We start from the raw sequence: 26,684 nt of genomic DNA, 5'->3' as shown, positions 1-26,684 counted from the left end.
CAGTCTTTCCAAGAAATCTCTATTCTAGTGTACAGCAAGGAACGCTGTGTTTGCTGACTTTATTTACAAGTGGCTTTTGACCTGTGACGGGTTTTGCTTGATTGGAGATAGAGAAGGTATCAGTTAGAAGTTAAAGCGTTCCTTTTATTGTTAAGAATGGTTTAACTGCTTTCTGTGATGTTAATAATAAAGTTTGTTTTAATATAAGAAATCCAGATTTGTCAGTGGAATAATTCCTGACGCAAAGTGTCCTTTCCTCAACGTTTTATGAATTTTTAAAAAGTATTTGGGGTTCTTGTTCGGTATCCTAACTGGGGTCTAGTCCGGATACTTAACAAGATACAGATAAGCTGACCTTGGGCGACGTCAGTGGAAATAGTCAGTCCCAGTAATGGCATAAATAATAGGCCAGAAGCTCGTGGTTAAATGTGATACCAAGTTTGCAAACAGACTGACCTAGTCTCAAGACTGCTGCCTGGGAGAGGGAGTCAGTAGTTAGCGAACAATTTGTGGCGGGTTCCGAAAACAATGGCTCCAGTCTTCAAAATGATTAATTGGAGGAAATCTCTGCTCATCCAGTACTTTGTATTTGATTTGTTCACGTGATGTGGGCATCGGTGGCTGTGCCAGCATTTATTGCCCATCCCTGAGGGCATTGAGGAGCCAACCACATTGCTGTGGGTCTGGAGTCACATGTAGGCCAGACCGGGCAAGGACGGCAGATTTCCTTCCCCAAAGGACATTCGTGAACCAGATGGGTTTTTACGACAATCGACAATCATGGTCAGCTTTAGACTTTTAATTCCAGATTCATTTCTCTATTGAATTCGAACCTGCCATGGCGAGATTCGAACCTGGGTCCCCAATGACTCTGGGGCCCTGGATAACTAGTCCAGCGACTATACCACTAGGCCACTGGATGTGGGATAAGCAGTCTGATAATTTAGCAACAGTGGGGGAAAGGTGGACTTGCGGTAACATTTGGAGTCATCAGGTGGCACGGTGGTTAGCACTGCTGCCTCACGGCGCTGAGGACCCGGGTTCGATCCCGGCCCCGGGTCACCGTTCGTGTGGAGTTTGCACATTCTCCCCGCGTCTGCGTGGGTCTCACCCCCACAACCCAAAGATGTGCAGGGTAGGTGGATTGGCCACGCTAAATTGCCCCTTAATTTTAAAAAAATGAATTGGGTACTCTAAATTTATTTTAAAAAAGAATGGAGTGTGAGAGCAGTTCCACCCAGCTGAACAACCTCTCCAATCTATCCTCAGAACTGACCCTTCTCATCCCTGGAACCATTCTTGTAAACCTCTTCTGCGCTCTCTCCAATGTGTTGACATCCTTCCCATAGTGTGGCGGCCAGGACTGTGGCACAATATTCCAGCGGGGGTCTAACTCGTGTCTTGTATAGGTTCAGCAGAACTTTTTTGCTCTAGTACTCTGTGCCCCATTAATAAAGCCCAGAATACTCGCTGCTTCATTAACTGCTCTCCCCACCTGTCCAGCCACCTTCAATGATCTGTGCACCTTGACGCCCTACGCCTGCAGTCCATCAAGAATTTTACCCCTTACTTTAGATTGTCTCTCCATGTTCTTCCTACCAAAATACATCACCTCGCGCTTCTCCGCATTGAACTTCATCCGCCACCTCTCAGCCCACCTGATCAACCGGTCTATGTCTTTCTATCTCTGCTTTAGAAATATTCAGTGAGGGCTGCACGGTGGGCAAGCACTGCTGCCTCACGGCACCTTTCCTTATTAGACAACCCACTCATTCCAAAATAAATTTACTAAACCTCCTCCGAACCACCTCCAACACATTTACATCCTTCCTGAAATAAGGAGACCAAAATTGCTCACAGTATGTGGTCTCACCATTGCCCGGCATAACTGAAGCGTAACATCCTTACCGTTATGTTCAACTCTCTGAGAAAACAAGAGGGAGAACATTCCATTCTGGATTACACGCTGCACCTCCATTCTAACCTTTTGTGGCTCATGCACGATAACACCTACATCCCTCTGCACCTTGGCATTCTGCAGCCGTTCTCCGTTTGCTCGGCTTTTTTATTTTTGCTGCCAAAGTGAACAACTTCTCATTTTCCCACATGATACTCCATCTTCCAGATTTTCTGCCCACTCACTATACCTATCCATATCCGTCTGCAAATTCCTTATGTCTTCAATACAACATACTTTGCTACCTATCTTTGTATCGTCTGCAAATTTATCGACCATGCCTTCACACCCCTCAACTCGGTTATTGATGTAAATTGTAAAATGTTTGAGGCCCCAGCACAGACCTGCGAGACTCCACTTGTCACATCCAGCCAATCAGACAAAGACTTATTTCTGCATACTCAGTGTTCTCTGCCAGCCAGCCAATCTTCTATCCAGGCTAATATCTTATCCCCTAAACCATGAGCTTTTAGTATCTGCAATAACCTTTGATGCGGCACCTTATCAAATGCCTTCTGGAATTCCAGGGACAGTACATCCACCGGTTCTCCTTTATCCACAGTGCGTGTCATTCCTTCAAACAAAAACTCCCAATAAATTGGTTAAACAGGGAGGGAAAGTTTCCCTTTGTCACAGTAACACAGGGTGCCATTTGTGACGTGGATATTTTCAGAACAGAGGAAAGATGATCAAGTCAAGGCTCCCCGATAACTCAACTCAAATTCCTGGCTCCTTAATACGAGGCCCGGACAATAACCCTGGCTGGACTGGTTAACAACAGGGGACGCCACAACTGGCCATCGTGCCCAGAGGCTCGGGGGGGCTGGGAACTCGAGGAAAATTGACTGATATTTACTCATCGATATTTAATGAAGCAATTTAGAAAGTGTATTTGGGGCATCTGGCCAGCCAGGGTGAGACCATCTTCGGTTGAAGTTCTTCCCATGTCAGAACCACTCCCCAACTCTGACAAGACTCACGGCTGAAGAATGGCCAATTGGTAAAGCATCAAGGGGCCTTTGCTTGGGTAGGCGAGGACTTTCGCAATTCAAAACTCCAAGAAAGAGCGAGCGAACCATTTTTTTTTACAAAGCAGTTGAGATCTGCAACAGGATCCAAGTCTCACCAGAATTGCTGTTGTGATTGCCATGCCTGACCTCCCCGCTGGTCTGATGGAGAAAGGCCCCCAGTTTGGACACCCATGAGGCTTTGTTTAACACCTTCGCTTTCTTTGTGGGTGGTTTTCCCTGTGGAATAAAAAAGAGAGAGAAACTAAATACTTCTTCAGCAGGATCTCAGAATTTGATGGGTTGCTATGAAACAGGACCGGACAGGGTAGATGCAGAGAGGATGTTCCCGATGGTGGGTGTGTCCAGAACCAGGGGCGGGATTCTCCGTAATCGGCGCGATGTCCGCCGACCGCCACCAAAAACGGCGCGAATCAGTCCGGCATCGCGCCGCCCCAAAGGTGCGGAATTCTCCACATCTTGAGGTGCCGATCCCTCACCTTGAGGGGCTAGGCCGGCACCGGACTGATTTCCGCCCCGCCAGCTGGCGGGAAAGGCCTTTGGTGCCCCGCCAGCCGGCGCGGAAATGACTTTGCCGGGCGGCGCATGCGCGGGAGCATCAGCGGCCGCTCACCGCATCCCCGCGTATGCGCAGTGGAGGGGGTCTGTTCCGCCTCCGCCGTAGTGGAGACCATGGCGAAGGCGGAAGGAAAAGAGTGCCCCCCCACGGCACAGGCCCGCCCGCGGATCGGTGGGCCCCGATCGCGGGCCAGGCTACCGTGGGGGCACCCCCCGGGGCCAGATCGCCCCGCCCCCCCCCCCCCCCCCCCCCAGGACCCCGGAGCCCGCCCACTCCGCCGTGTCCCGCCGTCCCAAAGGTGGCTCAATCCACGCCGGCTGGCGTGGGTTGACAGCGGCGGGACTTCGGCCCATCGCGGGCCGGAGAACCGCCGGGGGATTCCCGCCGACCGGCGCGGCGGGATTCCCGCCCCCGCCGAATCACCGGTGGCGGAGAATTCGCGACACGGCGGGGGCGGGATTCACGCCAGCCCCCGGCGATTCTCCGACCCGGTGGGGGGTCGAAGAATCCCGCCCCTTGGGTCACAGTCTGAGGATACGGGGTCGATCATTTAGGACAGAGATGGGGAGAAAATTCTTCACCCAGAGAGCGGTCGTCCTGTAGAATTCGTTACTACAGGAAGTCGTTGAGACCAAAACATTGCATGTTTTCAAGAAGTAGTTAAGATACAGCACTTGGGACGAAGGGGATCGGTCATGATCATAATGAACGGCGGATCGGGAGGAAAGCAGAGAATCCGGAGGAACAACAGTGCTAACCACTGTGCCGCTCTATGACGCCAGACCCACAGGCCGATGCGGTTGCCTCTTAACTGCGCCCCAGGAATGGGAGAAAGGGATCCGTTTTATACATGGGGTAAAGCCGCTCATGATCACAACGCAGACACTATTGCTCGAGATAGTGGCCGCGATTGGAACGCGCGCACGCACGCATGCAGGGCAAGCACGGGAGGTCACTTAAATGACTGAAAACGAACCTGTAACCTTGCCAAGATACTGGCTTTCTTTGAGTTGGATGAGTAGCTTCGGGAACAGGAGACACTGCAGAATCTTTTTGTCTTGGAGAAGAAGGTGTCCCGTGCCCCCACAATCCCGCACATCTCACAGGTAGCTAGGAAGATCCAAAAAACAAAACCAGAAGGTCAAACGAAAATTGGGATCGGTGAAACTTTTAACCAGAAAACTGAGGGCAAATTCAGCCCCGGATGTGGGCGTCGCTACCTGGACCAGCTTTCCCTAATTGCCCCTTGAACTGAGTGGTTTGCTCGGCCATTTCAGAGGGTATTTAAGAGTCAACCACATTGCTGTGGGTCTGGAGTCACGTGTAGGCCAGACGGGGAAAGGGCGGCAGATTTCCTTCCCTAAAGGACATGAGTGAACCAGATGGGTTTTAATGACAACCAACAATGGTTTCACAGTCACTATTCCCAAGTCGGTTTCTCAATTCCAGATTTTTATTTACTGAATTTAAATTCCACCAGCTGCAGCGGTGGGATTTGGATCCGTGTCTCCAGAGCGTTAGAAACACACATAGAAAATAGAGGCAGGAGGAGGCCATTCGGCCCTTCGAGCCTGCTCGACCATTCATTATTAACATGGCTGATCATCGAGTTCAATACCCTGATGCATCATTCCCCCCCCCCCCAAATCTCCCTTGATCCCTTTAGCCCCAAGAGCTATTTCTAATTCCAACTCTTGGGGCTGAAGGGATCAAGTGGTATTAGGTGGGGGGAGGGGGAAATCAGGGTACTGAATTAGCCCCAAGATTTCTATCTAATTCCCCCTTGAAATTCCCCCAGGCCAACAAGAGGCGAGGCCACGTTGGATTTGGTTTTGGGTAATGAACCAGGCCAGGTGTTGGATTTGGAGGTAGGAGAGCACTTTGGGGACAGTGACCACAATTCGGTGACGTTTACGTTAATGATGGAAAGGGATAAGTATACACCGCAGGGCAAGAGTTATAGCTGGGGGAAGGGCAATTATGATGCCATTAGACGTGACTTGGGGGGGATAAGGTGGAGAAGTAGGCTGCAAGTGTTGGGCACACTGGATAAGTGGGGCTTGTTCAAGGATCAGCTACTGCGTGTTCTTGATAAGTATGTACCGGTCAGACAGGGAGGAAGGCGTCGAGCGAGGGAACCGTGGTTTACCAAGGAAGTGGAATCTCTTGTTAAGAGGAAGAAGGAGGCCTATGTGAAGATGAGGTGTGAAGTTTCGGTTGGGGCGATGGATAGTTACAAGGTAGCGAGGAAGGATCTAAAGAGAGAGCTAAGACGAGCAAGGAGGGGACATGAGAAGTATTTGGCAGGAAGGATCAAGGAAAACCCAAAAGCTTTCTATAGGTATGTCAGGAATAAGCGAATGACTAGGGAAAGAGTAGGACCAGTCAAGGACAGGGATGGGAAATTGTGTGTGGAGTCTGAAGAGATAGGCGAGATACTAAATGAATATTTTTCGCCAGTATTCACTCAGGAAAAAGATAATGTTGTGGAGGAGAATGCTGAGCCCCAGGCTAATAGAATAGATGGCATTGAGGTACGTAGGGAAGAGGTGTTGGCAATTCTGGACAGGCTGAAAATAGATAAGTCCCCGGGACCTGATGGGATTTATCCTAGGATTCTCTGGGAGGCCAGGGAAGAGATTGCTGGACCTTTGGCTTTGATTTTTATGTCATCATTGGCTACAGGAATAGTGCCAGAGGACTGGAGGACAGCAAATGTGGTCCCTTTGTTCAAAAAGGGGAGCAGAGACAACCCCGGCAACTATAGACCGGTGAGCCTCACGTCTGTAGTGGGTAAAGTCTTGGAGGGGATTATAAGAGACAAGATTTATAATCATCTAGATAGGAATAATATGATCAGGGATAGTCAGCATGGCTTTGTGAAGGGTAGGTCATGCCTCACAAACCTTATTGAGTTCTTTGAGAAGGTGACTGAACAGGTAGACGAGGGTAGAGCAGTTGATGTGGTGTATATGGATTTCAGCAAAGCGTTTGATAAGGTTCCCCACGGTAGGCTATTGCAAAAAATACGGAGGCTGGGGATTGAGGGTGATTTAGAGATGTGGATCAGAAATTGGCTAGCTGAAAGAAGACAGAGGGTGGTGGTTGATGGGAAATGTTCAGAGTGGAGTACCACAAGGATCTGTTCTGGGGCCGTTGCTGTTTGTCATTTTTATCAATGACCTAGAGGAAGGCGCAGAAGGGTGGGTGAGTAAATTTGCAGACGATACTAAAGTCGGTGGTGTTGTCGATAGTGTGGAAGGATGTAGCAGGTTACAGAGGGATATAGATAAGCTGCAGAGCTGGGCTGAGAGGTGGCAAATGGAGTTTAATGTAGAGAAGTGTGAGGTGATTCACTTTGGAAGGAATAACAGGAATGCGGAATATTTGGCTAATGGTAAAGTTCTTGAAAGTGTGGATGAGCAGAGGGATCTAGGTGTCCATGTACATAGATCCCTGAAAGTTGCCACCCAGGTTGATAGGGTTGTGAAGAAGGCCTATCGAGTGTTGGCCTTTATTGGTAGAGGGATTGAGTTCCGGAGTCGGGAGGTCATGTTGCAGCTGTACAGAACTCTGGTATGGCAGCATTTGGAGTATTGCGTACAGTTCTGGTCACCGCATTATAGGAAGGACGTGGAGGCTTTGGAGTGGGTGCAGAGGAGATTTACCAGGATGTTGCCTGGTATGGAGGGAAAATCTTATGAGGAAAGGCTGATGGACTTGAGGTTGTTTTCGTTGGAGAGAAGAAGGTTAAGAGGAGACTTAATAGAGGCATACAAAATGATCAGGGGGTTGGATAGGGTGGACAGTGAGAGCCTTCTCCCGCGGATGGATATGGCTGGCACGAGGGGACATAACTTTAAACTGAGGGGTAATAGATATAGGACGGAGGTCAGAGGTAGGTTCTTTACGCAAAGAGTAGTGAGGCCGTGGAATGCCATACCTGCTGCAGTAGTGAACTCGCCAACATAGAGGGCATTTAAAAGTTTATTGGATAAGCATATGGATGATAATGGCATAGTGTAGGTTAGATGGCTTTTGTTTCGGTGCAACATCGTGGGCCGAAGGGCCTGTACTGCGCTGTATTGTTCTATGTTCTATGTTCTAAATTACACAACGTTTCGGCCTTAACTACTTTCTGTGGGAGTGAATTCCACCGGTTCGCCACTCTCTGGGTGAAGAAATTTCTCCTCATCTCAGTCCCAACCGACTCCAGTCTCTCCTCATAGCCTGGGCCTTTGGATTACTAGATCAGCCTGGGCCTTTGGATTACTAGTTCAGTCTGGGCCTTTGGATTACTAGTTCAGTCTGGGCCTTTGGATTACTAGATCAGCCTGGGCCTTTGGATTACTAGTTCAGCCTGGGCCTTTGGATTACTAGTTCAGCCTGGGCTTTGGATTACTAGTTCAGCCTGGGCCTTTGGATTACTAGTTCAGCCTGGGCCTTTGGATTACTAGATCAGCCTGGGCCTTTGGATTACTAGATCAGCCTGGGCCTTTGGATTACTAGTTCAGCCTGGGCCTTTGGATTACTAGTTCAGCCTGGGCCTTTGGATTACCAGTTCAGCCTGGGCCTTTGGATTACCAGTTCCGCCTGGGCCTTTGGATTACCAGTTCCGCCTGGGCCTTTGGATTACTAGTTCAGCCTGGGCCTTTGGATTACCAGTTCAGCCTGGGCCTTTGGATTACCAGTTCAGCCTGGGCCTTTGGATTACCAGTTCAGCCTGGGCCTTTGGATTACCAGTTCAGCCTGGGCCTTTGGATTACCAGTTCAGCCTGGGCCTTTGGATTACTAGATCAGCCTGGGCCTTTGGATTACTAGATCAGCCTGGGCCTTTGGATTACTAGATCAGCCTGGGCCTTTGGATTACTAGTTCAGCCTGGGCCTTTGGATTACTAGATCAGCCTGGGCCTTTGGATTACTAGATCAGCCTGGGCCTTTGGATTACTAGATCAGCCTGGGCCTTTGGATTACTAGATCAGCCTGGGCCTTTGGATTGCTAGTTCAGCCTGGGCCTTTGGATTACCAGTTCAGCCTGGGCCTTTGGATTGCTAGTTCAGCCTGGGCCTTTGGGTTACTAGTTCAGTCTGGGCCTTTGGATTACTAGTTCAGCCTGGGCCTTTGGATTACCAGTTCAGCCTGGGCTTTTGGATTACCAGTTCAGCCTGGGCCTTTGGGTTACTAGTTCAGTGACGTGACGACGTACCACCATGTCCCGCTTATAAACAAAGGCTGGAAAGCTTAAATAAAACCCTCTAAAAAAAGCTAGGGGTGTACAGTCCCTCAGTTCGCGCCTGCAAAGAGAAAGTCTCGGTAACAATTCAAGTGCAGCCCTCCCTCTACTGGCAAGACCCACAGAGCAAGTCCGTGAAAACGGACAGACTATTTTGCTGGCTTGGTTGCAAAATTCAGGTGGATATTTCTACTTCACCCAGCGAACATTTGCGGAGCTGGACTGTGCGAGGGTACAAGCAAGTCTCTGCTCCTTGAGTGAGTGGGATGGTGTTGCTATAGCAACCACTCTGGTTAGTCAACAATTTCAATTGGACAATATTGTGCCGAGGGGTTTGGAGACATCACTCGGTTCCCATTTAAAAGCCATGCAGTCCGCCCATTTAAAAATTTTTTTTTTAAACATTCACACAATATTTTAACACGATACAGGCACATTATCAAAATCTGGCTGTCCTAAAACCTGCTCCACAGCGCCAGGGACCTGGGTTCAATTCGGGTCGCTGTTTGTGCAGAGCTTGCACTTTCTCCCCGTGTCTGCGTGGGTTTCCCTCCGGGTGCTCCGGTTTCCTCCCACAATCCAGAGACGTACAGGTTAGGTGGATTGGCCGCGATAAATTGCCCCTTAAGTGTCCAGGGATTTGCAGGTAGAGTATGCGGTTACGGGGGGGAAAAGGAGGGGCTGGTTTAGCACAGGGCTAAATCGCTGGCTTTGAAAGCAGACCAAGGCAGGCCAGCAGCACGGTTCAATTCCCGTACCAGCCTCCCCGAACAGGCGCCGGAATGTGGCGACTAGGGGCTTTTCACAGTAACTTCATTTGAAGCCTACTTGTGACAATAAGCGATTTTCATTTTTCAGTTGAGTGAGCGGATATGGGTAGAGTGCTCGTCCGAAGAGTCGGTGCAGACTCGATGGGCCGAGTGGCCTCCTTCTGCACCGCAGGAATTCTATGAATCCCAATGAAGAAAGAGATGAACATCAGGACTACTGTTTTTAAATGTATTCTTTAACGGGATATGGGACGTGACTGGCATTTATTGCCCATCCCCTATTGCCCTTGAACGGAGAGACTTGCTGGCCCATTCCAGAGGGGCTGTTAAGAGTAAACCTCATTGCTAGGAGTGTGGAGTCACATGTCGGCCAGACCGGGTAAGGACGGCAGGGCAGCACGGTAGCATGGTGATAGCACAACTGCTTCACAGCTCCAGGGTCCCAGGTTCGATTCCCAGCTTGGGTCACTGTCTGTGCGGAGTCTGCACGTTCTCCCCGTGTGCGCGTGGGTTTCCTCCGGGTGCTCCGGTTTCCTCCCACAGTCCAAAGATGTGCAGGTTAGGTGGATTGGCCATGCTAAATTGCCCTTGGTGTCCAAAATTGCCCTTAGTGTTGTGTGGGGTTACTGGGTTATGGGGGTAGGGTGGAGGTGTGGGCTTGAGTAGGGTGCTCTTTCCAAGAGCCGGTGCAGACTCGATGGGCTGAATGGCCTCCTTCAGCACTGTAAATTCTATGAAATTCTATGATTTCCTTCCCTGATGGGCTATAGGTTATCAACTTCCAGATTTTTTGTATTATTTGAATTTTTTATCCACCAGCTTAAATAAAAAAATAAATAATAATCGCTTATTGTCACGAGTAGGCTTCAATGAAGTTACTGTGAAAAGCCCCTAGTCACCACATTCCGGCGCCTGTTCGGGGAGGCTGGTACGGGAATCGAACCGTGCTGCTGGCCTGCCTGGGTCTGCTTTCAAAGCCAGTGATTTAGCCCAGTGTGCTCAACCAGCCCCGTTGTGACGAGACTTGAACCCTTGTCCCCAGAGCGTTAGCCTGGGCCTCTGGATTGCTGGTCTAGTGACATCGCCACTATGCCACTACCTTCCCCTTGTTTGAGGATTCTACGATCCGAATAACTTCAATAGCTTCCTGCTCCCATTTACAGCACTTACCATCCCTCCTAATGTCATTGGATTCTTAAAGTTAAACAAGCTTCACCTCTCTTCCATTTCTTAGTCCTTAACTGTCGTCAGCCACAATGAAGATTGACGCCTTCCCCAACAACACTTCAAAAATGTACACACAAAAAAAACAAAATGTACCCATTCCAAGTTTTTCATCGATGGATTCGTCATCACCCATCACTCCTAACATTGACCCCGACTCCACGTCCATCTGCTGACCACTGTCTTCATCTTCCATGTCATTGCTCGATTCCTCGGTGAAGTTATCATTGCTGCTACTGCCAGGGTCCTCCATACTATCGAACCCATCAAACAGGCCGTAGTCAATAGCCCCACCGCCTTTGAAGGACATTTCTAGAACTTTCTGGAGATACAAAAGTAAACACATTGGTGAAAGCTTCCTTCCCCTGACTTCTGTGAGGATTCAAAAGTCTACTGAATTTGACCAAGGAAACATTGTAAATCTATTCACAATTTCTCCCCCAAGGCAATGGTTGGTGGTCTAAGTCCAGCCGTCCCTCCGAGGTTGTGGCTGGGCGCACTGCTGAAAGGGTAGCTGTCCTCTGCTCACAATGTAATATGCCGGGGACTAAAAGGATCCAAACCGAAAAATATTTAGTTTCTGCCGATCCGTTGCAAAACCTTTATCCAGTGCTTTTGTTACGTACAGGCCCAACTGCGACAATATACCCCAGGGAGGCCTCACCTGGAATGAGGGGCTTATCTTATGAAGAAAGGCGAACAGGTTGGGCCTGTACCCATTGGAGCTTTCGAAGAACAAGGAGGGATTTTATTGAAACCTGTCCTGAGGTCACTTGACAAGATGGCTACCCGTAGGGTCATTCCGCTCGTGAGGGAGACTGCAACTAGCGGACCCAATTTAAGAATAAGAGGTCTACCGTTTAAGACAGAGATGAGGAGAAGTTATCTTCTCTCAAAGGGTTTTTGATATGTGGGATTCTCTCTCCCACAGTGGCGGGTCTGAGTCACTGAACATATTCAACGCTGAGTTTGGCAGATTTTTGACAGTAAAGGGAGTCGAGTCAAGGAGGAGGTGTTTGGGGGAGGGGGGGGGGGGGGGGAGACAAAACAAATGCAGTCAGGACCACAACCAGGTCAGTCATGATCTTATCGAATGGCAGGGCAGACTCGAGGGGCTGAATGGCCTCCTCCTGTTCCCAAGGCCTATGTTCCACCCTCTGTAAACTCCAGCTCATCCACCCATATCCTGGTCGGCAGCAAGACATCATTTAGCGACCAGACCTCCTCACACTACATTCTAGCGTTTATCTCCAAAGCCCTCCTTGGTCTCGGCCGTCGCCAGCTTTGCCGCCTGCTCCAGAATGACAACCCTCCAGCCTTTCTACATTCCCCCAGTTCTGGCTTTTGGCACATCCACAATTTCCTTCATCCCAACAAAGTCTGCCACCTCAGGCCCAAATCTCAAAATCCCTCCTGAACACCTCAGCCCAAATCTCAAATTCCCTCCGAAACACCTCAGCACCAATCTCAAATTCCCTCCCTAAACACCTCAGGCCCAATCTCAAATTCCCTCCGAAACACCTCAGCACCAATCTCAAATTCCCTCCCTAAACACCTCAGCACCAATCTCAAATTCCCTCCCTAAATACCTCAGCCCAAATCTCAAATTCCCTCCGAAACACCTCAGCACCAATCTCAAATTCCCTCCGAAACACCTCAGGCCCAATCTCAAATTCCCTCCGAAACACCTCAGCACCAATCTCAAATTCCCTCTCTAAACACCTCAGGCCCAATCTCAAAATCCCTCCTGAACATCTCAGGCCCAATCTCAAATTCCCTCTCTAAACACCTCAGCACCAATCTCAAATTCCCTCCGAAACACCTCAGCACCAATCTCAAATTCCCTCCCTAAACACCTCAGCACCAATCTCAAATTCCCTCCCTAAATACCTCAGCCCAAATCTCAAATTCCCTCCGAAACACCTCAGCACCAATCTCAAATTCCCTCCGAAACACCTCAGCACCAATCTCAAATTCCCTCCGAAACACCTCAGGCCCAATCTCAAATTCCCTCTCTAAACACCTCAGGCCCAATCTCAAAATCCCTCCTGAACATCTCAGGCCCAATCTCAAATTCCCTCTCTAAACACCTCAGGCCCAATCTCAAAATCCCTCCTGAACATCTCAGGCCCAATCTCAAATTCCCTCCGAAACACCTCAGGCCCAATCTCAAATTCCCTCCGAAACACCTCAGGCCCAATCTCAAATTTCCTCCCAATTCAGACCCAATCTCAAATTCCCTCCTAAACACCTCAGCCCCAATCTCAAATTCCCTCCGAGAAACCTCACTCCCAATCTCAAATTCCCTCCTAAACACCTCAGGCCCAATCTCAAATTCCCTCCCTAAACACCTCAGGCCCAATCTCAAATTCCCTCCGAAACACCTCAGGCCCAATCTCAAATTCCCTCTCTAAACACCTCAGGCCCAATCTCAAATTCCCTCCCTAAACACCTCAGGCCCAATCTCAAATTCCCTCCGAAACACCTCAGGCCCAATCTCAAATTACCTCCCTAAACACCTCAGGCCCAATCTCAAATTCTCTCCCTAAACACCTCAGGCCCAATCTCAAATTCCCTCCTAAACACCTCAGCCCCAATCTCAAATTCCCTCCTAAACACCTCCACTGCCTTTAACACGTTCCTTCAAACCCACCTTTTTACCGTTTTAAAACCTCTATTGCGCTTCAGTGTCAACCTTTTGTTGGATCTGGTGGCCATCTTGTGAAAAAACGTAATGTAAACAGTTGTTAAGATAACTAAACGGCACAATTAAATATTAGAAAAACTGTTTTCAATGCCCGTTCCGTCTCTGGCAACAGACTGGGATTAACCCAGACTGTTTGCAACCTCTTGGCCCACATTTTGTTCTAAATTAAAATTTTTCACAATTAAGGGGCGTGGCCAACCCACCTACCCTGCACATCTTTGGGTTGTGGGGGTGAGACCCACATAGACATGGGGCGAATGTGCAAACTCCACATGGACAGTGACCTGGAGCCGGGATCGAACCCAGGTCCTCGGTTCCGTGAGGCAGCAGTGCTAACCACTGCACCACCGTGCCGTCCCTCACAGTCTCACATTTTACCCCAAGGTGAGCTTCCATTCTTATATATCCACGCCGTCACCAAGGGCGCCTAATCGCCCAACTTCACGCCAGAGTCTGCTCACCTGTTGGTGAAACTCCCATTCGAGACTTTGGGGACAGTCAAGTCTACAGGCAACTCCTGGCTGGTCTCCCCCCAGGTCGCCCTCCGTAAGGTCAAGGTCATCCAAAACCCCAAACCCCCGGGTAGGACAAGCACCAAGTCCCATTCCCCTATCACCCCTGTGCACTCCGACCAACGCTGGCTCCTGGCCTAGCAAGGTGTTGATTTTAAAATTGGAACCATTGTATTCAAATCCCTCCCCACCCCCTCCCCAATCCCCCAGACTCACTACCCTCCGAGGTAGCTGTGCTCGTTCAATTCTAGTCTCTTGAGCATTCCCAATCATAAACATTCCACCATTGGTGGCCATGACTTCAGCTGCCTGGGCCTCACTCTCTAAAACCTGCCTCATTGACCAAGATTTTGATCATCTGACCCAATATCTCAACATGCGGCTCGATATCACACTTTGGTTTTACAATATTCCTGTGAAGTGCCTTTGGACATTTAAGAGCGGCACAGTGGTTAGCACTGCTGCCTCATAGCGCCAGGGTCCCAGGTTCGATTCCCGGCTTGGGTCACTGTCTGTGCGGAGTCTGCACGTCCTCCCAGTGTCTGCGTGGGTTTCCTTCGGGTGCTCCGGTTTCCTCCCACAGTCCAAAGACAAGCAGGTTAGGCGGATTCGCCATGATAATTGCCTGTAAGGTTAGATTACGGGTAAATGGCGGGCTCGATGGGCCGAATGGTCTCCTTCTGCACTGATTCTATGATTAAAGGTGCGATAATTTGCTGTTGTTCATGGGCCAATTTATATTAAAACTAAGCTCATTTATAATTCTTAAGGAGGGCCTCACCCTATTCCAATAGCTGGCCCCTCCCCCCACTTAGCGATAAAATCATGATATCTTTTAATCACAAACTTTCCATCCCCAAATCCCCGGCTCTTATTACGCAAGTAAATGTATCGCCCCACAATGCCATCTGTGAGCAGGAAATTCTATCTTTATGTTTCTCACACAATAACAACTCGACTGGCTAACTGAGGGGCAGCTCAATTGGGCCAACCGGTCCAACTGCCCATTCAACTGGTTCAGCTGGGCCAGTTTACAAACGGACAAAAAGACAAAGAACAAAGAAATGTACAGCACAGGAACAGGCCCTTCGGCCCTCCAAGCCCGTGCCGACCATGCTGCCCGACTAAACTACAATCTTCTACACTTCCTGGGTCCGTATCCCTCTATTCCCATCCTATTCATGTATTTGTCAAGATGCCCCTTAAATGTCACTAACGTCCCTGCTTCCACCACCTCCTCCGGTAGCGAGTTCAAGGCACCCACTACCCTCTGCGTAAAAAACTTGCCTCGTACGTCTACTCTAAACCTTGCCCCTCTCACCTTAAACCTATTCCCCCAAGTAATTGACCCTTCTACCCCGGGGGAAATCCTCGGACTATCCACTCGGTCTATGCCCCTCATAATTTTGCAGACCGCTATCAGGTCGCCCCTCAACCTCCGTCGTTCCAGTGAGAACAAACCAAATTTATTCAACCTCTCCACATAGCTAATGCCCTCCATACCAGGCAACATCCTGGTAAATCTCTTCTGCACCCTCTCCAAAACCTCCACATCCTGATATGATGATGATGATAATCGCTTATTGTCACAAGTAGGCTTCAATGAAGTTACTGTGAAAAGCCCCTAGTCGCCACATTCCGGCGCCTGTTCGGGGAGGCTGGTACGGGAAGATCTACACATCCTTCTGGTAGTGTGGCGACCAGAATTGAACACTATATTCCAAGTGTGGCCTAAGGCTCTATACAGCTGCAACATGACTTGCCAATTCTTATACTCAAAACCTTGGCGTGTTTGTCTATAGATCTCTGAAGGTCGAAGGGCAGGTTAATAGGGTGGGGAAATAGGCATATGGGACACTTGCCTTTATCAATCAAGGCATACCCCGAACTGGGGTATGATGCATGTTGGGGCGGATTCCGGATCTGGAGGCAGGAAGCTTGATAATGGGGGGGGGGATTTCAACACGGTGTTGGACCCAGCATTAGATCGCTCCAGATCTAGGACGGGGAAGAGGCCGGCTGCAGCCAAGGTGCTTAGGGGGTTTATGGACCAGATGGGGGGAGTAGATCCGTGGAGATTTGCTAGGCCCCTGGCCAGGGAATTTTCTTTTTTTTCTCACGTACACAGAGCCTACTCCCAAATAGTTTTTTTTGTTTTGAGTAGGGCGCTGATCCCGAAAGTGGAGGGAACGGGGTACTCGGCCATAGCTATCTCAGACCATGCCCCACACTGGGTGGAGCTGGAGTTAGGAGAGGAGAGGGACCAACGGCCGCTATGGTGTCTGGATGTGGGATTACTGGCGGATGAGGAAGTGTGCGGGAGGGTGCGGGGGTGCACTGAAAGGTATTTGGAGGCCACCGACAATGGGGAGGTGCAGGTGGGGGTAGTATAGGAGGCGCTGAAGGCGGTGGTCAGGGGAGAGTTAATCTCCATCGGGGCCCACAGGGAGAAGAGAGAGGGCAGGGAAAGGGGAGGTTAGTGGGGGAGATCCTAAGGGGAGACAGGAGATATGCAGAGGCCCCCGAGGAGGGACTACTTAGGGAGCGGCGAAGCCTCCAGACGGAATTCGACCTGTTGACCACAGGGAAGGCAGAGGCACAGTGGAGGAAAGCACAGGGGGCGACGTACGAGTATGGGGAGAAGGCGAGCCGGATGCTGGGACACCAGCTCCGTAAGAGGATGGCAGAGAGGGAGATAGGTGGAGTCAAGGATAGCGGGGGGAATATGGTGCGGAGTGCGGTGAAAGTAAATGAGGCATTTAAGGACTTTTATTAGGAGCTGTACAGATCCCAACCCCCAGCGGGGGAAGAGGGGATGCAAAGATTTCTTGATCAACTGAGGTTCCCGAGGGTGGAGGAGCAGGAGGTGGCTGGTTTGGGGGCGCCAATTGGGTTGGAGGAGCTGGTTAAAGGACTGGGGAGCATGCAGGCGGGGAAGGCCCTGGGGCCAGATGGGTTCCCGGTTGAGTTTTACAGGAAGTATGAGGACCTGTTAGCCCCGTTGCTGGTGAGGAAGTTCAATGAGGCAAGGGAGAGGGGGACCCTGCCCCGACAATGTCTGGGGCGCTGATTTCTCTGATCCTGAAGCGGGACAAGGACCCACTGCAATGTGGGTCGTATAGACCGATCTCGCTCCTCAATGTGGACGCTAAGTTGCTGGCAAAAGTGCTGGCTACGAGAATTGAGATCTGTGTCCCGGGGGTGATTCATGAGGACCAGACGGGATTTGTAAAGGGCAGGCAGATAAACACCAATGTGTGGAGGCTCCTAAACATGATTATGATGCCATCGGTGGAGGGAGAGGCGGAGATAGTGGCAGCCATGGACGCGGAGAAGGCCTTTGACCGGGTGGAGTGGGAATATCTCTGGGAAGTGTTGTGGAGGTTTGGGGAGGGGTTTATTAGTTGGGTTAAGCTTCTATATAGAGCCCCGGTGGCGAGTGTGGCTACGAATCGGCGGAGGTCGGAGTATTTTTGGCTGTATCGAGGGACGAGGCAGGGCTGCCCCCTGTCCCCCCTGTTGTTTGCATTAGCAATTGAGCCTTTGGCCATGGCATTAAGGGAGTCCAGGAACTGGAGGGGGGTGGTCCGAGGGGGAGAGGAGAATCGAGTGTCGCTGTATGCGGACAACCTGTTGCTCTATGTGGCGGATCCAGTGGAGGGGACGGCGGAGGTCATGCGGATCCTAAGGGAGTTTGGGGACTTCTCGGGCTACAAGTTCAATGTAGGGAAAAGTGAGCTCTTTGTGGTGCATCCAGGGGACCAGGGAAGAGGGATAGACGACCTACCGTTGAGGAGGGCGGAAAGGAGCTTTCGGTACTTGGGGATCCAGGTAGCTAGGAGCTGGGGGGCCCTGCACAAACTTAATTTGACGTGGCTGGTGGAGCAGATGGAGGAGGACTTCAAAAGATGGGATGTGTTGCCACTCTCGCTAGCGGGCAGGGTACAGTCGATTAAAATGATGGTCCTCCCGAGGTTTCTTTTTGTGTTCCAGTGCCTTCCTATTATGATTAACAAGGCCTTTTTTAAGCGGGTAGGTAGGAGCATCATGGGTTTTGTATGGGCAAACAAGACCCCGAGGGTAAGGAGGGGGTTTCTGGAGCGTAGTCGGGACAGGGAGGGCTGGCATTGCCGAATCTGGAGGGCTATTATTGGGCAGCCAACGTAGCGATGATCCGTAAGTGGGTAATAGAGGGAGAGGGGGCGGCATGGAAGAGGTTGGAGATGGCGTCCTGCAAAGGAACGAGCCTGAGGGCGCTGGTGACGGCACTGCTGCCGCTCTCACCGACAAGGTACACCACGAGTCCGGTAGTGGCGGCAATGCTAAAGATCTGGGGGCAGTGGAGACGACACAGGGGTGAAATGGGAGCCTCGGTGTGGTCCCCGATCCGGGAGAACCATCGGTTCGTCCCAGGGAGGATGGATGGGGCGTTTTGGAGCTGGCATCGGGCAGGGATCAGAAGGATGGGGGACCTGTTTATAGACTGTACGTCTGCGAGCCTAGGGGCGCTGGAGGAGAAGTTCAAGTTACCCCCGGGAAATGCGTTCAGGTATATGCAAGTGAGGGCGTTTGTGAGGCGGCAGGTGAGGGAATTCCCATCGCTCCCGGCACAGCGGATTCAGGACAGAGTGATTTCGGGTGTATGGCTCGGAGAAGGCAAGGTTACGGCGATATATCAGGAGATGAAAGAAGAGGGGGAGGCTTTGGTAGAAGAGCTGAAGGGCAAGTGGGAGGAGGAGTTGGGGGAGGAGACTGAAAAGGGTCTGTGGGCTTATGCCCTGAGTAGGGTTAATTCCTCTTCATATTGTGCCAGGCTCTGCCTGATACAGTTTAAGGTTATTCACAGAGCGCATACGACGGGGGCGAGGCTGAGTAGGTTCTTTGGGGTGGAGGACAGATGCGGGAGGTGCTCGGGAAGCCCGGCGAATCACGCCCACATGTTCTGGCCGTGCCTGGCACTGGATGGGTTCTGGAGGGGTTTCGCGAGGACTATGTCTAAGGTGGTGATAGTCCAGGTCAAACCAAGCTGGGGGCTGGCACTATTTGGGGTGGCGGACGAGCCGGGAGTGCAGGAGGCGAAAGAGGCCGGGATTCTGGCCTTTGCGTCCCTGGTAGCCCGGCGGAGGATCTTGCTATTATGGAAGGACGCAAAGCCCCCCAGTGTGGAAGTCTGGATAAACGACATGGCAGAGTTCATTAAGCTGGAGAGGATAAAGTTCGCCTTGAGAGGGTCTGCGCAGGGGTTCTTCAGGCGGTGGCAACCGTTCCTAGACTATCTCGCGGAGCGTTAGAAGGAACTCGGTCAGCAGCAGCAACCCGGGGGGGGGGGGATATTTGGGCGGGTGGGGGAGGGTTTTTTCCCCAGGTAGTATCTGTACAAACATATGGGAGGGTTAATATGTGAGGGAGAAACCCATTGTATAAGTTCTGTATTATGTTTGCTTGATATGTTTATGTTTTGTTTTGCTCATTTTTCTTTTTCTGTTACGGGGGGGGGGGGGGGGCGTTAACTGGTTGAAAATCCTTGTTGGAAAAACTTTGGATAAACTTTTTTTTTAAATCAAGGCTTAGATTACAAACACAGGGAGGTCCTGTTGGAGTTTTATTGAACTTTGGCGAGGCCACAGCTGGAGTACTGTGAGCAATTCTGGTCGCCACATTATAGGAAGGATGTGACTGCACTGGAGGGGGTGCAGAGGAGATTCACCAGAATGTGACCTGGGATGGAACATTGAAGTTATGAAGAGAGGTTGGATAGACTTGGGTTGTTTTCGCTGGAGCAGAGAAGACTGAGGGGCGGCCTGATCGAGGTGGACAAGATTGTGAGGGGCATGGATAGGGTGGATGGGGAGCAGCTGTTCCCCTTAGTCGAAGGGTCAGTTATGAGGGGACACAAGTTGAAGTTGAGGGGCAGGAGGTTTACAGGAGCTTCGAGGAGGGTGGTGAGGGTCTGGGACGCGCTGCCTGGGAGGGGGGCAGAGGCGGGTCGCCTCACACCCTTTAAAAAGTACCTGGGTGGGCACTTGGCACATCATAACATCAAGGCCAGTGTGGCGCGGTGGCACAGTGGTTAGCACTGCTGCCTCACAACGCTAAGGACCCGGGTTCGATCCTTGCCCCGGGTCACTGTCCATGTGGAGTTTGCACATTCTACCCGTGTTTGGGTGGGCCTCACCCCCACAACCCAAAGATGTGCAGGGTAGGTGGATTGGCCACGCTAAATTGCCCCTTAATTGGAAAAAAATAATTGGGTACTGTAAATTGATAGAAAAAAAACCATTCCAGGCAGTGGGCCAAGTGCTGGCCAATGGGATTAGGTCGGCAGGTCAGGGGTTTTTCATGCAGCGGTGCAGACTCGATGGGCCGATGGGTCTCTTCTGTGCTGTATTATTCTGTGATTGACTGTTGGGCCTGCACTGGTGTAACGTGTCCAGTTCTGGGCACTCCACTTTTACGAGGGGATTGAAGTATTGGAGGGGGCGTAGAAAAGCGCAGGGGCCCCCAGGAAGAACAGGTGGAGGGTTTTCGGGGTGGCACAGGGCAGGGATACGAAAGTTGGGGGACCTGTTTGTGGACGGGAAGTTCACGAGCCTGGGTGAGTTGGAGGAGAAGTACGGGCTCCCCCCGGGGAACACCTTCAGGTACTTACAGGTAAGGGAGTTTGCCAGGCGGCAGGTGGTGGAATTCCCGCGGCTACTGCCACACACAGTACAGGACAGGGTGCTCTCGGGGGGGGTGGGTGGGAGTGGGGAAGATCTCGGAAACGTACCAGGTGATGCAGGAGGAGGAGGAGGCCTCGGTGGTGGAGTTGAAAGGTAAGTGGGAGGAGGAGTTGGGAGAGGAGATCGAAGAGGGGACGTGGGCAGATGCCCTAGGGAGGGTGAACTCTTCCTCTTCGTGCGCGAGGCTCAGCCTCATACAGTTTAAGGTGCTGCACAGGGCACACATGACCGGGACAAGGATGAGCAGGTTCTTTGGGGGTGAGGACAGGTGTGTTAGGTGCTCAGGGAGCCCAGCAAATCACACCCATATGTTCTGGGCATGCCCAGCGCTGGAGGAATCTTGGAAGGGCGTAGCGAGGACGGTGTTGAGGGTGGTAGGATCTGGGGTGGGGGCTCACAACATTTGGGGTGGCAGAGGAGCCGGGAGTGCAGGAGGCGAAAGAGGCCGGAATTCTGGCCTTTGCGTCCCTGGTGGCCCGGCGAAGGATTCTTCTTCAGTGGAAAGATACGAGGCCCCCAAGCGTGGAATCCTGGATCAGCGATAGGGCAGGGTTCATTAAATTGGAGAGGGTGAAATTCGCCTTGAGAGGGTCGGTACAAGGGTTCTTTAGGCGGTGGCAACTGTTCTTAGACTTTCTGGCAGAATGATAGACATTGGTCAATGGCAGCAGCAGCTCGGGGGGGGGGGGTTTACTTTATTTTTGTTTCTGTTATTTACACTGGAAGGGTCTGAGGGGGTGTATACACCTGTTGTCTTAAGTCGGGGTGTTAATGTTAATTTATTATTTAGGTACGGGGGGAGGGGTTTGGGGGGTTGCTTTTTTAGATTGTGTTTTGTACTTAACCCTGTTGGGTTCTTTTTTCTTTCTCATTTTGTTATTGATATTTTATGAAAACCTTTAATAAAAATTATTTTTTTTTTTTTAAAAAGAAAAGCGCGGCGGAGGATCTTGCTATTATGGAAGGACGCGAAGCCCCCCAGTGTGGAAGTCTGGATAAATGACATGGCAGGGTTCATTAAGCTGGAGCGGATAAAGTTTGCCTTGAGAGGGTCTGCGCAGGGGTTCTTCAGGCGGTGGCAACCGTTCCTAGACTATCTCGCGGAGCGTTAGAAGGAGGTCGGTCAGCAGCAGCAGCCACCCAGGAAGGGGGAGGAGGAGGGGGGGGGGGCAAATTTGGCTACGGCCAAATTGGATGTCAAGATTAGCCTCCAGCAGAGGGCGAGATGGCGGTGCAGTGGTTAGCACTGCTGCCTCACGGCGCCGAGGTCCCAGGTTCGATCCCGGCTCTGGGTCACTGTTCGTGTGGAGTTTGCACATTCTCCCCGTGTCTGTGTGGGTCTCACCCCCACAACCCAAAGATGTGCAGGGGAGGTGGATTGGCCACGCTGAATTGCCCCTTAGTGTCCAAAGAGGTTAACTGCTGTTGCCAGGATAGTGAGGGGCGGTCGCCCAATTAGCTATTTCGGAGTGTCAATGCAGACTCAGTGGGACAAATCACCTCTCTTCTACACTGTAGGATTCTAACTCAATACTCATATTGGGAGGCCCTACCATCTTCAACCAACTCCCAAAACGTAAAGAGAATAAACATTGAACTAACTCCTGGGACCAGGAAGTTGGTTTATGAGGCCGGTGCACTCAGCACCTTGAGGTTTGTCTGTGAAGCGAGGACAACTGACAACCAGCATCAACCTCATTAATGGCGGAGCAGGCTCGAAGGGCTGAATGGCCTCCTCCTGCTCCTATTTTCTATTGCTCCTCGTTAAAAGACTTTGACTCACTTCAAAAGTTGCAATCCAATTTTCCCCAAAGTAATCCTGTTGTACAAACATTAACATTCTTTTTAAAAGGTTTATTCAGGAGATGCGGGTGTTGCGACACGAAAGGTTGGGCTCGTTTCCATTTCCATCAGAGTTTAAAAGAGTGAGGGGTAACTTGATTGAAGTATATAAGATCCTGAACAGTCTCGACAAGATGGACAAGGACAGAATGGTCGAGTCCAGGACGAGGGGGCACAGTTTTAAAATTAAGGGGTCGCCCTTTCAGGACAGAGATTAAGAGAATTCTTTTCCCCCCGGGAAATGCATTTAGATATATGCAGGTGAGGGCTTTTGTGAGGCGACAGGTGAGGGAATTTCCGTTGCTCCCGGCACAAGAAGTTCAAGATAGAGTGATCTCGGAAGTATGGGTCGGGGAGGGCAAGGTATCGGAAATATACCAAGAGATGAAAGAAGAGAGGGAAGCGCTACTAGAAGAACTGAAAGGTAAATGGGAGGAGGAGCTGGGGGAGGAGATTGAGGAAGGGCTATGGGCCGACGCCCTGGGTAGGGTTAATACCTCTTCCTCGTGTGCCAGGCTCAGCCTGATACAATTTAAGGTGGTTCACAGAGCGCATTTGACGAGGGCGAGGCTGAGTAGGTTCTTTGGGGTAGAGGACAGATGTGAAAGATGTTTAGGCAGCACGGTAGCATTGTGGATAGCACAAATGCTTCACAGCTCCAGGGTCCCAGGTTCGATTCCGGCTTGGGTCACTGTCTGTGCGGAGTCTGCACATCCTCCCCGTGTGTGCGTGGGTTTCCTCCGGGTGCTCCGGTTTCCTCCCACAGTCCAAAGATGTGCGGGTTAGGTGGATTGGCCATGCTAAATTGCCCATAGTGTCCAAAATTGCCCTTAGTGTAGGGTGGGGTTACTGGGTTATGGGGATAGGGTGGAGGTGTGGACCTTGGGTAGGTTGCTCTTTCCAAGAGCCGGTGCAGACTCGATGGGCCGAATGGCCTCCTTCTGCACTGTAAATTCTATGATAATCTATGATGTTCAGGGAGCCCGGCGAACCATGTCCATATGTTTTGGTCATGCCCGGCACTGGAGGGGTTCTGGACAGGAGTGGCGGGAGCAATATCTCAGGTGGTGAAAGTCCGGGTCAAGCCAAGTTGGGGGCTAGCAATATTTGGAATAGTGGACGAACCTGGAGTGCAGGAGGCGAAAGAGGCCGGCATTCTGGCCTTTGCGTCCCGAGTAGCCCGGCGAAGGATCTTGCTAATGTGGAAGGAGGCGAAGCCCCCCAGCCTGGAGGCCTGGATAAACGACATGGCGGGGTTCATAAAATTGGAGAGAATTAAGTTTGCTTTGAGAGGGTCTGCGCAGGGGTTTTACAGGCGGTGGCAACCGTTCCTAGATTATCTCGCGGAGCGTTAGAAGAAGGTCGATCAGCAGCAGCAGCAACCCGGGGCGGGGGGGGGGGGGAACGAGAGGCTGTCTGAGGGGATGGACGAGCGGGAGATAGCATGGAGGGTGGGGGGAAACGGTACGCGCGGCCAAGAGCCAGTGTATAAAGCTATGTAAATATACCATCTTGCCTTGTATATATCTTGCTCAGGGACAATTTGCGTTATTTTGTTACGGGGGGGGGGGGGTTATTGTTTGTAAGGGGAAAAGATTGTGTTGTTAAAAAACCTTAATAACAATATTTTTTTTTAAAAAGAGAATTCTTTTCTCTCGAGGGTCGTGCGAGTTTGGAACTCTCAGAAGGCGGTGAAACAGGGTCAAAGAAGAACAAAGAACAAGTACAGCACAGGAACAGGCCCTTCGGCCCTCCAAGCCTGCGCCGACCCCCATGCTGCCCGTCTAACCCAAAACCCTCCTACACTTCCGGGGTCCGTACCCACTGCAGCATTTTCCTTTTATATTATTGTAGATAAGATTCTCGTTAGACAAAGGTTATCGGGGGCAAAGATGGAATTCTAAACACAGGGGGCGGGATTCTCCGCCCCGCCCCGCCACATTTCTGCCCCGACCGGCCGGCGGTATTCTCCGTTACGCCGTTCGGTCAATGGGATTTCCCGTTGTGGGGCCACCGGCATAATGGAGAATCATCACGCCGGCGGAGAATCCCGCCCAGGGCAGCCAGACCATAATCGTATAGAATGGCGCAACAGGATCAAGGGGCCGAAATGTTTACTCTCACCTGTTTGCACGTTCCCGACAAGTCCCGCATTAGCTGCCTTGGAACGGAGTGGCTCGCTCGGCCATTTCAGAGGGGCAATTAAAAATCACTGTGAGTCTGGAGTCACATGTCGGCCAGACCGGGTATGGACGGCAGATCTCCTTCATGAAAGAGGACATCAGTGAACCAGACGGGTTTTTACAACAAACAAGTTCATTCAAACCAATTAGAACTTTGGTGGCCCCCATTACTGAGACTAACTTCCAAATCCCAGCTTAATTAATTGATTTTAAACTCTGCCACTCTATATGGTGAGACTTGAACCCCTGTCCCCAGAGCATTAGCCTGGCCCTCTGGACATTACCACAACACATAGGTCCCTACGTGCAGAAGGAGGCCATTCAGCCCATCGTGTCAGCACCGACCTTCCAAACGTACATCCCACCTTGGCCCATTCCCGGTAAACCCAGGGGCAATTTAACTTGGTCAATCCACCTAACCTGAACATCCTTGGACAATCTCCCTTTTATATTACACTTATAAACAGCACAGTAGTTAGCACTGCTGCCTCACAGCACTAGGGACTCAGGTTCAATTCCCACCTCGCGTCACAACAGGATTATTTGTACTTCTTCCCGTGTCTGCGAGGGTTTCCTCCCACGGTCCAAAGATGTGCAGGTTAGTGGATTGGCCATGATTAATTCCTCCTTAGTGTCCAAAAGGTTAGGTGGGATTACTGGGATAGAGGGTGGGTTGTGAGTCTCGGTAGGGTGTTCTTTGAGAGGGTCGGTGCAAACTCGACGGGCCGAATGGCCTCCTTCTGCACTGTACTAAATTTAGCGTGGCCAATCCACCTCTCCTGCACATCCTTTTTGGGCTGTGGGGGCGAAGCCCACGCAGACAGGGGGAGAGAATGCGCAAGCTCCACGCGGACAGTGACCCGGAGCCAGGACCGAACCTGGGACCACGGCGCCGTGAGGGCGCCGTGTTAGCCGCTGTGCCACCGTGCTGCCCTGTTTAATAACAATTTTTTAATGAATTGCGACAATTATTGTGATGTGTTTCTGCCCAAGTTTCGCAATTCTACATAAAACATCCACAGAGGCACTGCAAATTATCCAGGGGGTTCGGAGTAAGTAAGACCTGTTTTACAGCAGTTATTTCCCAGGCCTGTGTTAATCATTGAACTAAGAGATAGATTATTAAACAGTGCAGCATCTGATAACATTGTTACAACTGGACTGCCTTGTCCTGAACATGACAATCCTGCCCATAGCTGTACAGACAATGATAGTAACCCCCCCCCCCCCCCCCCCCCAACCATAATCTCTCTCCAACCACACAATGTCTTAGCAACAATGTCTCTTCCAGAGTAGTGGCTGGAAACAAACTAGCCCCAACAACAAGAAAACAAGCATTCACCAACACAATCTGTGGAAACATCAGTTTTAAACCATTTGTGAGCACTCAGCTCATAAATTAGACAAAACTTTTTAATTCTTTAAAGATGCTTTTTTTAAATAAAAAAAAAATTTTTTTTTAAATACTCACAACCACTTTATTCCCCTTCCTTTATCTTTGTGCAACTTGCAGCCTGGATTCAAGAACACATTGCAAACAGTTCCGCCATCTTAGGAAAGGCCATTTTCTCTCGAAGGTGCTCTCTGACTGGAGGAGGCCTCACCCTCCTCTTCGGCCAATGGGGAGAGCGAGCACAGGACGGGGGCAGGGGCTGCTGGGGCCGCGGTGTACTCTGGGAGATGTAGTCCCTCCAAATGAATGGAGACCTGCCAATCTAAGCCTCCCCTTCGAATTGAATCATCCAGTGAGGCTGCCAACATAATGCACAAAGAGAGTTAAGCATCCAGAATGTTATCAATCCTAGTTGCCACACTGTAGGAAGGGGGTGATGGGTACTGGAGACGGTAGAGAGGAGATTCATTCGAGATTCGTTGGAGCGTGTTAGCTACCAAGAAGAGAGGCTGGGGTTGTTTTCCCTGGAGCTGGGAGGGGACCCGATTGAGGTG

General features: G+C 50.8%; 1 protein-coding gene across 2 annotated transcripts in view; it reads right to left on the bottom strand.

Annotated features, from left to right (window-relative positions):
• Nucleotides 1-26,339, bottom strand: part of LOC140403834 (lethal(3)malignant brain tumor-like protein 2) — a 153,298-nt gene extending 126,959 nt beyond the window's left edge. The window contains exons 1-5 of one of the 2 annotated variants that reach the window (XM_072492007.1): nucleotides 26,209-26,335; nucleotides 24,679-24,818; nucleotides 10,868-11,093; nucleotides 4,521-4,654; nucleotides 3,084-3,204 (exon numbers count right to left, since the gene is read on the bottom strand). In XM_072492007.1, coding sequence (XP_072348108.1) covers nucleotides 3,084-3,204; nucleotides 4,521-4,654; nucleotides 10,868-11,093; nucleotides 24,679-24,708 — 511 coding nt within the window. In that variant the 5' untranslated portion in view covers nucleotides 24,709-24,818; nucleotides 26,209-26,335. Of the gene's footprint in view, nucleotides 1-3,083; nucleotides 3,205-4,520; nucleotides 4,655-10,867; nucleotides 11,094-24,678; nucleotides 24,819-26,208 lie in introns of both variants that reach the window. The other variant, XM_072492008.1, reaches the window with a different exon arrangement.
• Nucleotides 26,340-26,684: the final 345 nt, after the last annotated feature.

The sequence above is a fragment of the Scyliorhinus torazame genome, chromosome 29 (genome assembly GCF_047496885.1).
Source record: "Scyliorhinus torazame isolate Kashiwa2021f chromosome 29, sScyTor2.1, whole genome shotgun sequence".
NCBI classification, from domain to species: Eukaryota; Metazoa; Chordata; class Chondrichthyes; order Carcharhiniformes; family Scyliorhinidae; genus Scyliorhinus; species Scyliorhinus torazame.
Note: the sequence above shows the minus strand (reverse complement) of the source record. Positions and strands in the feature narration are given on the sequence as shown.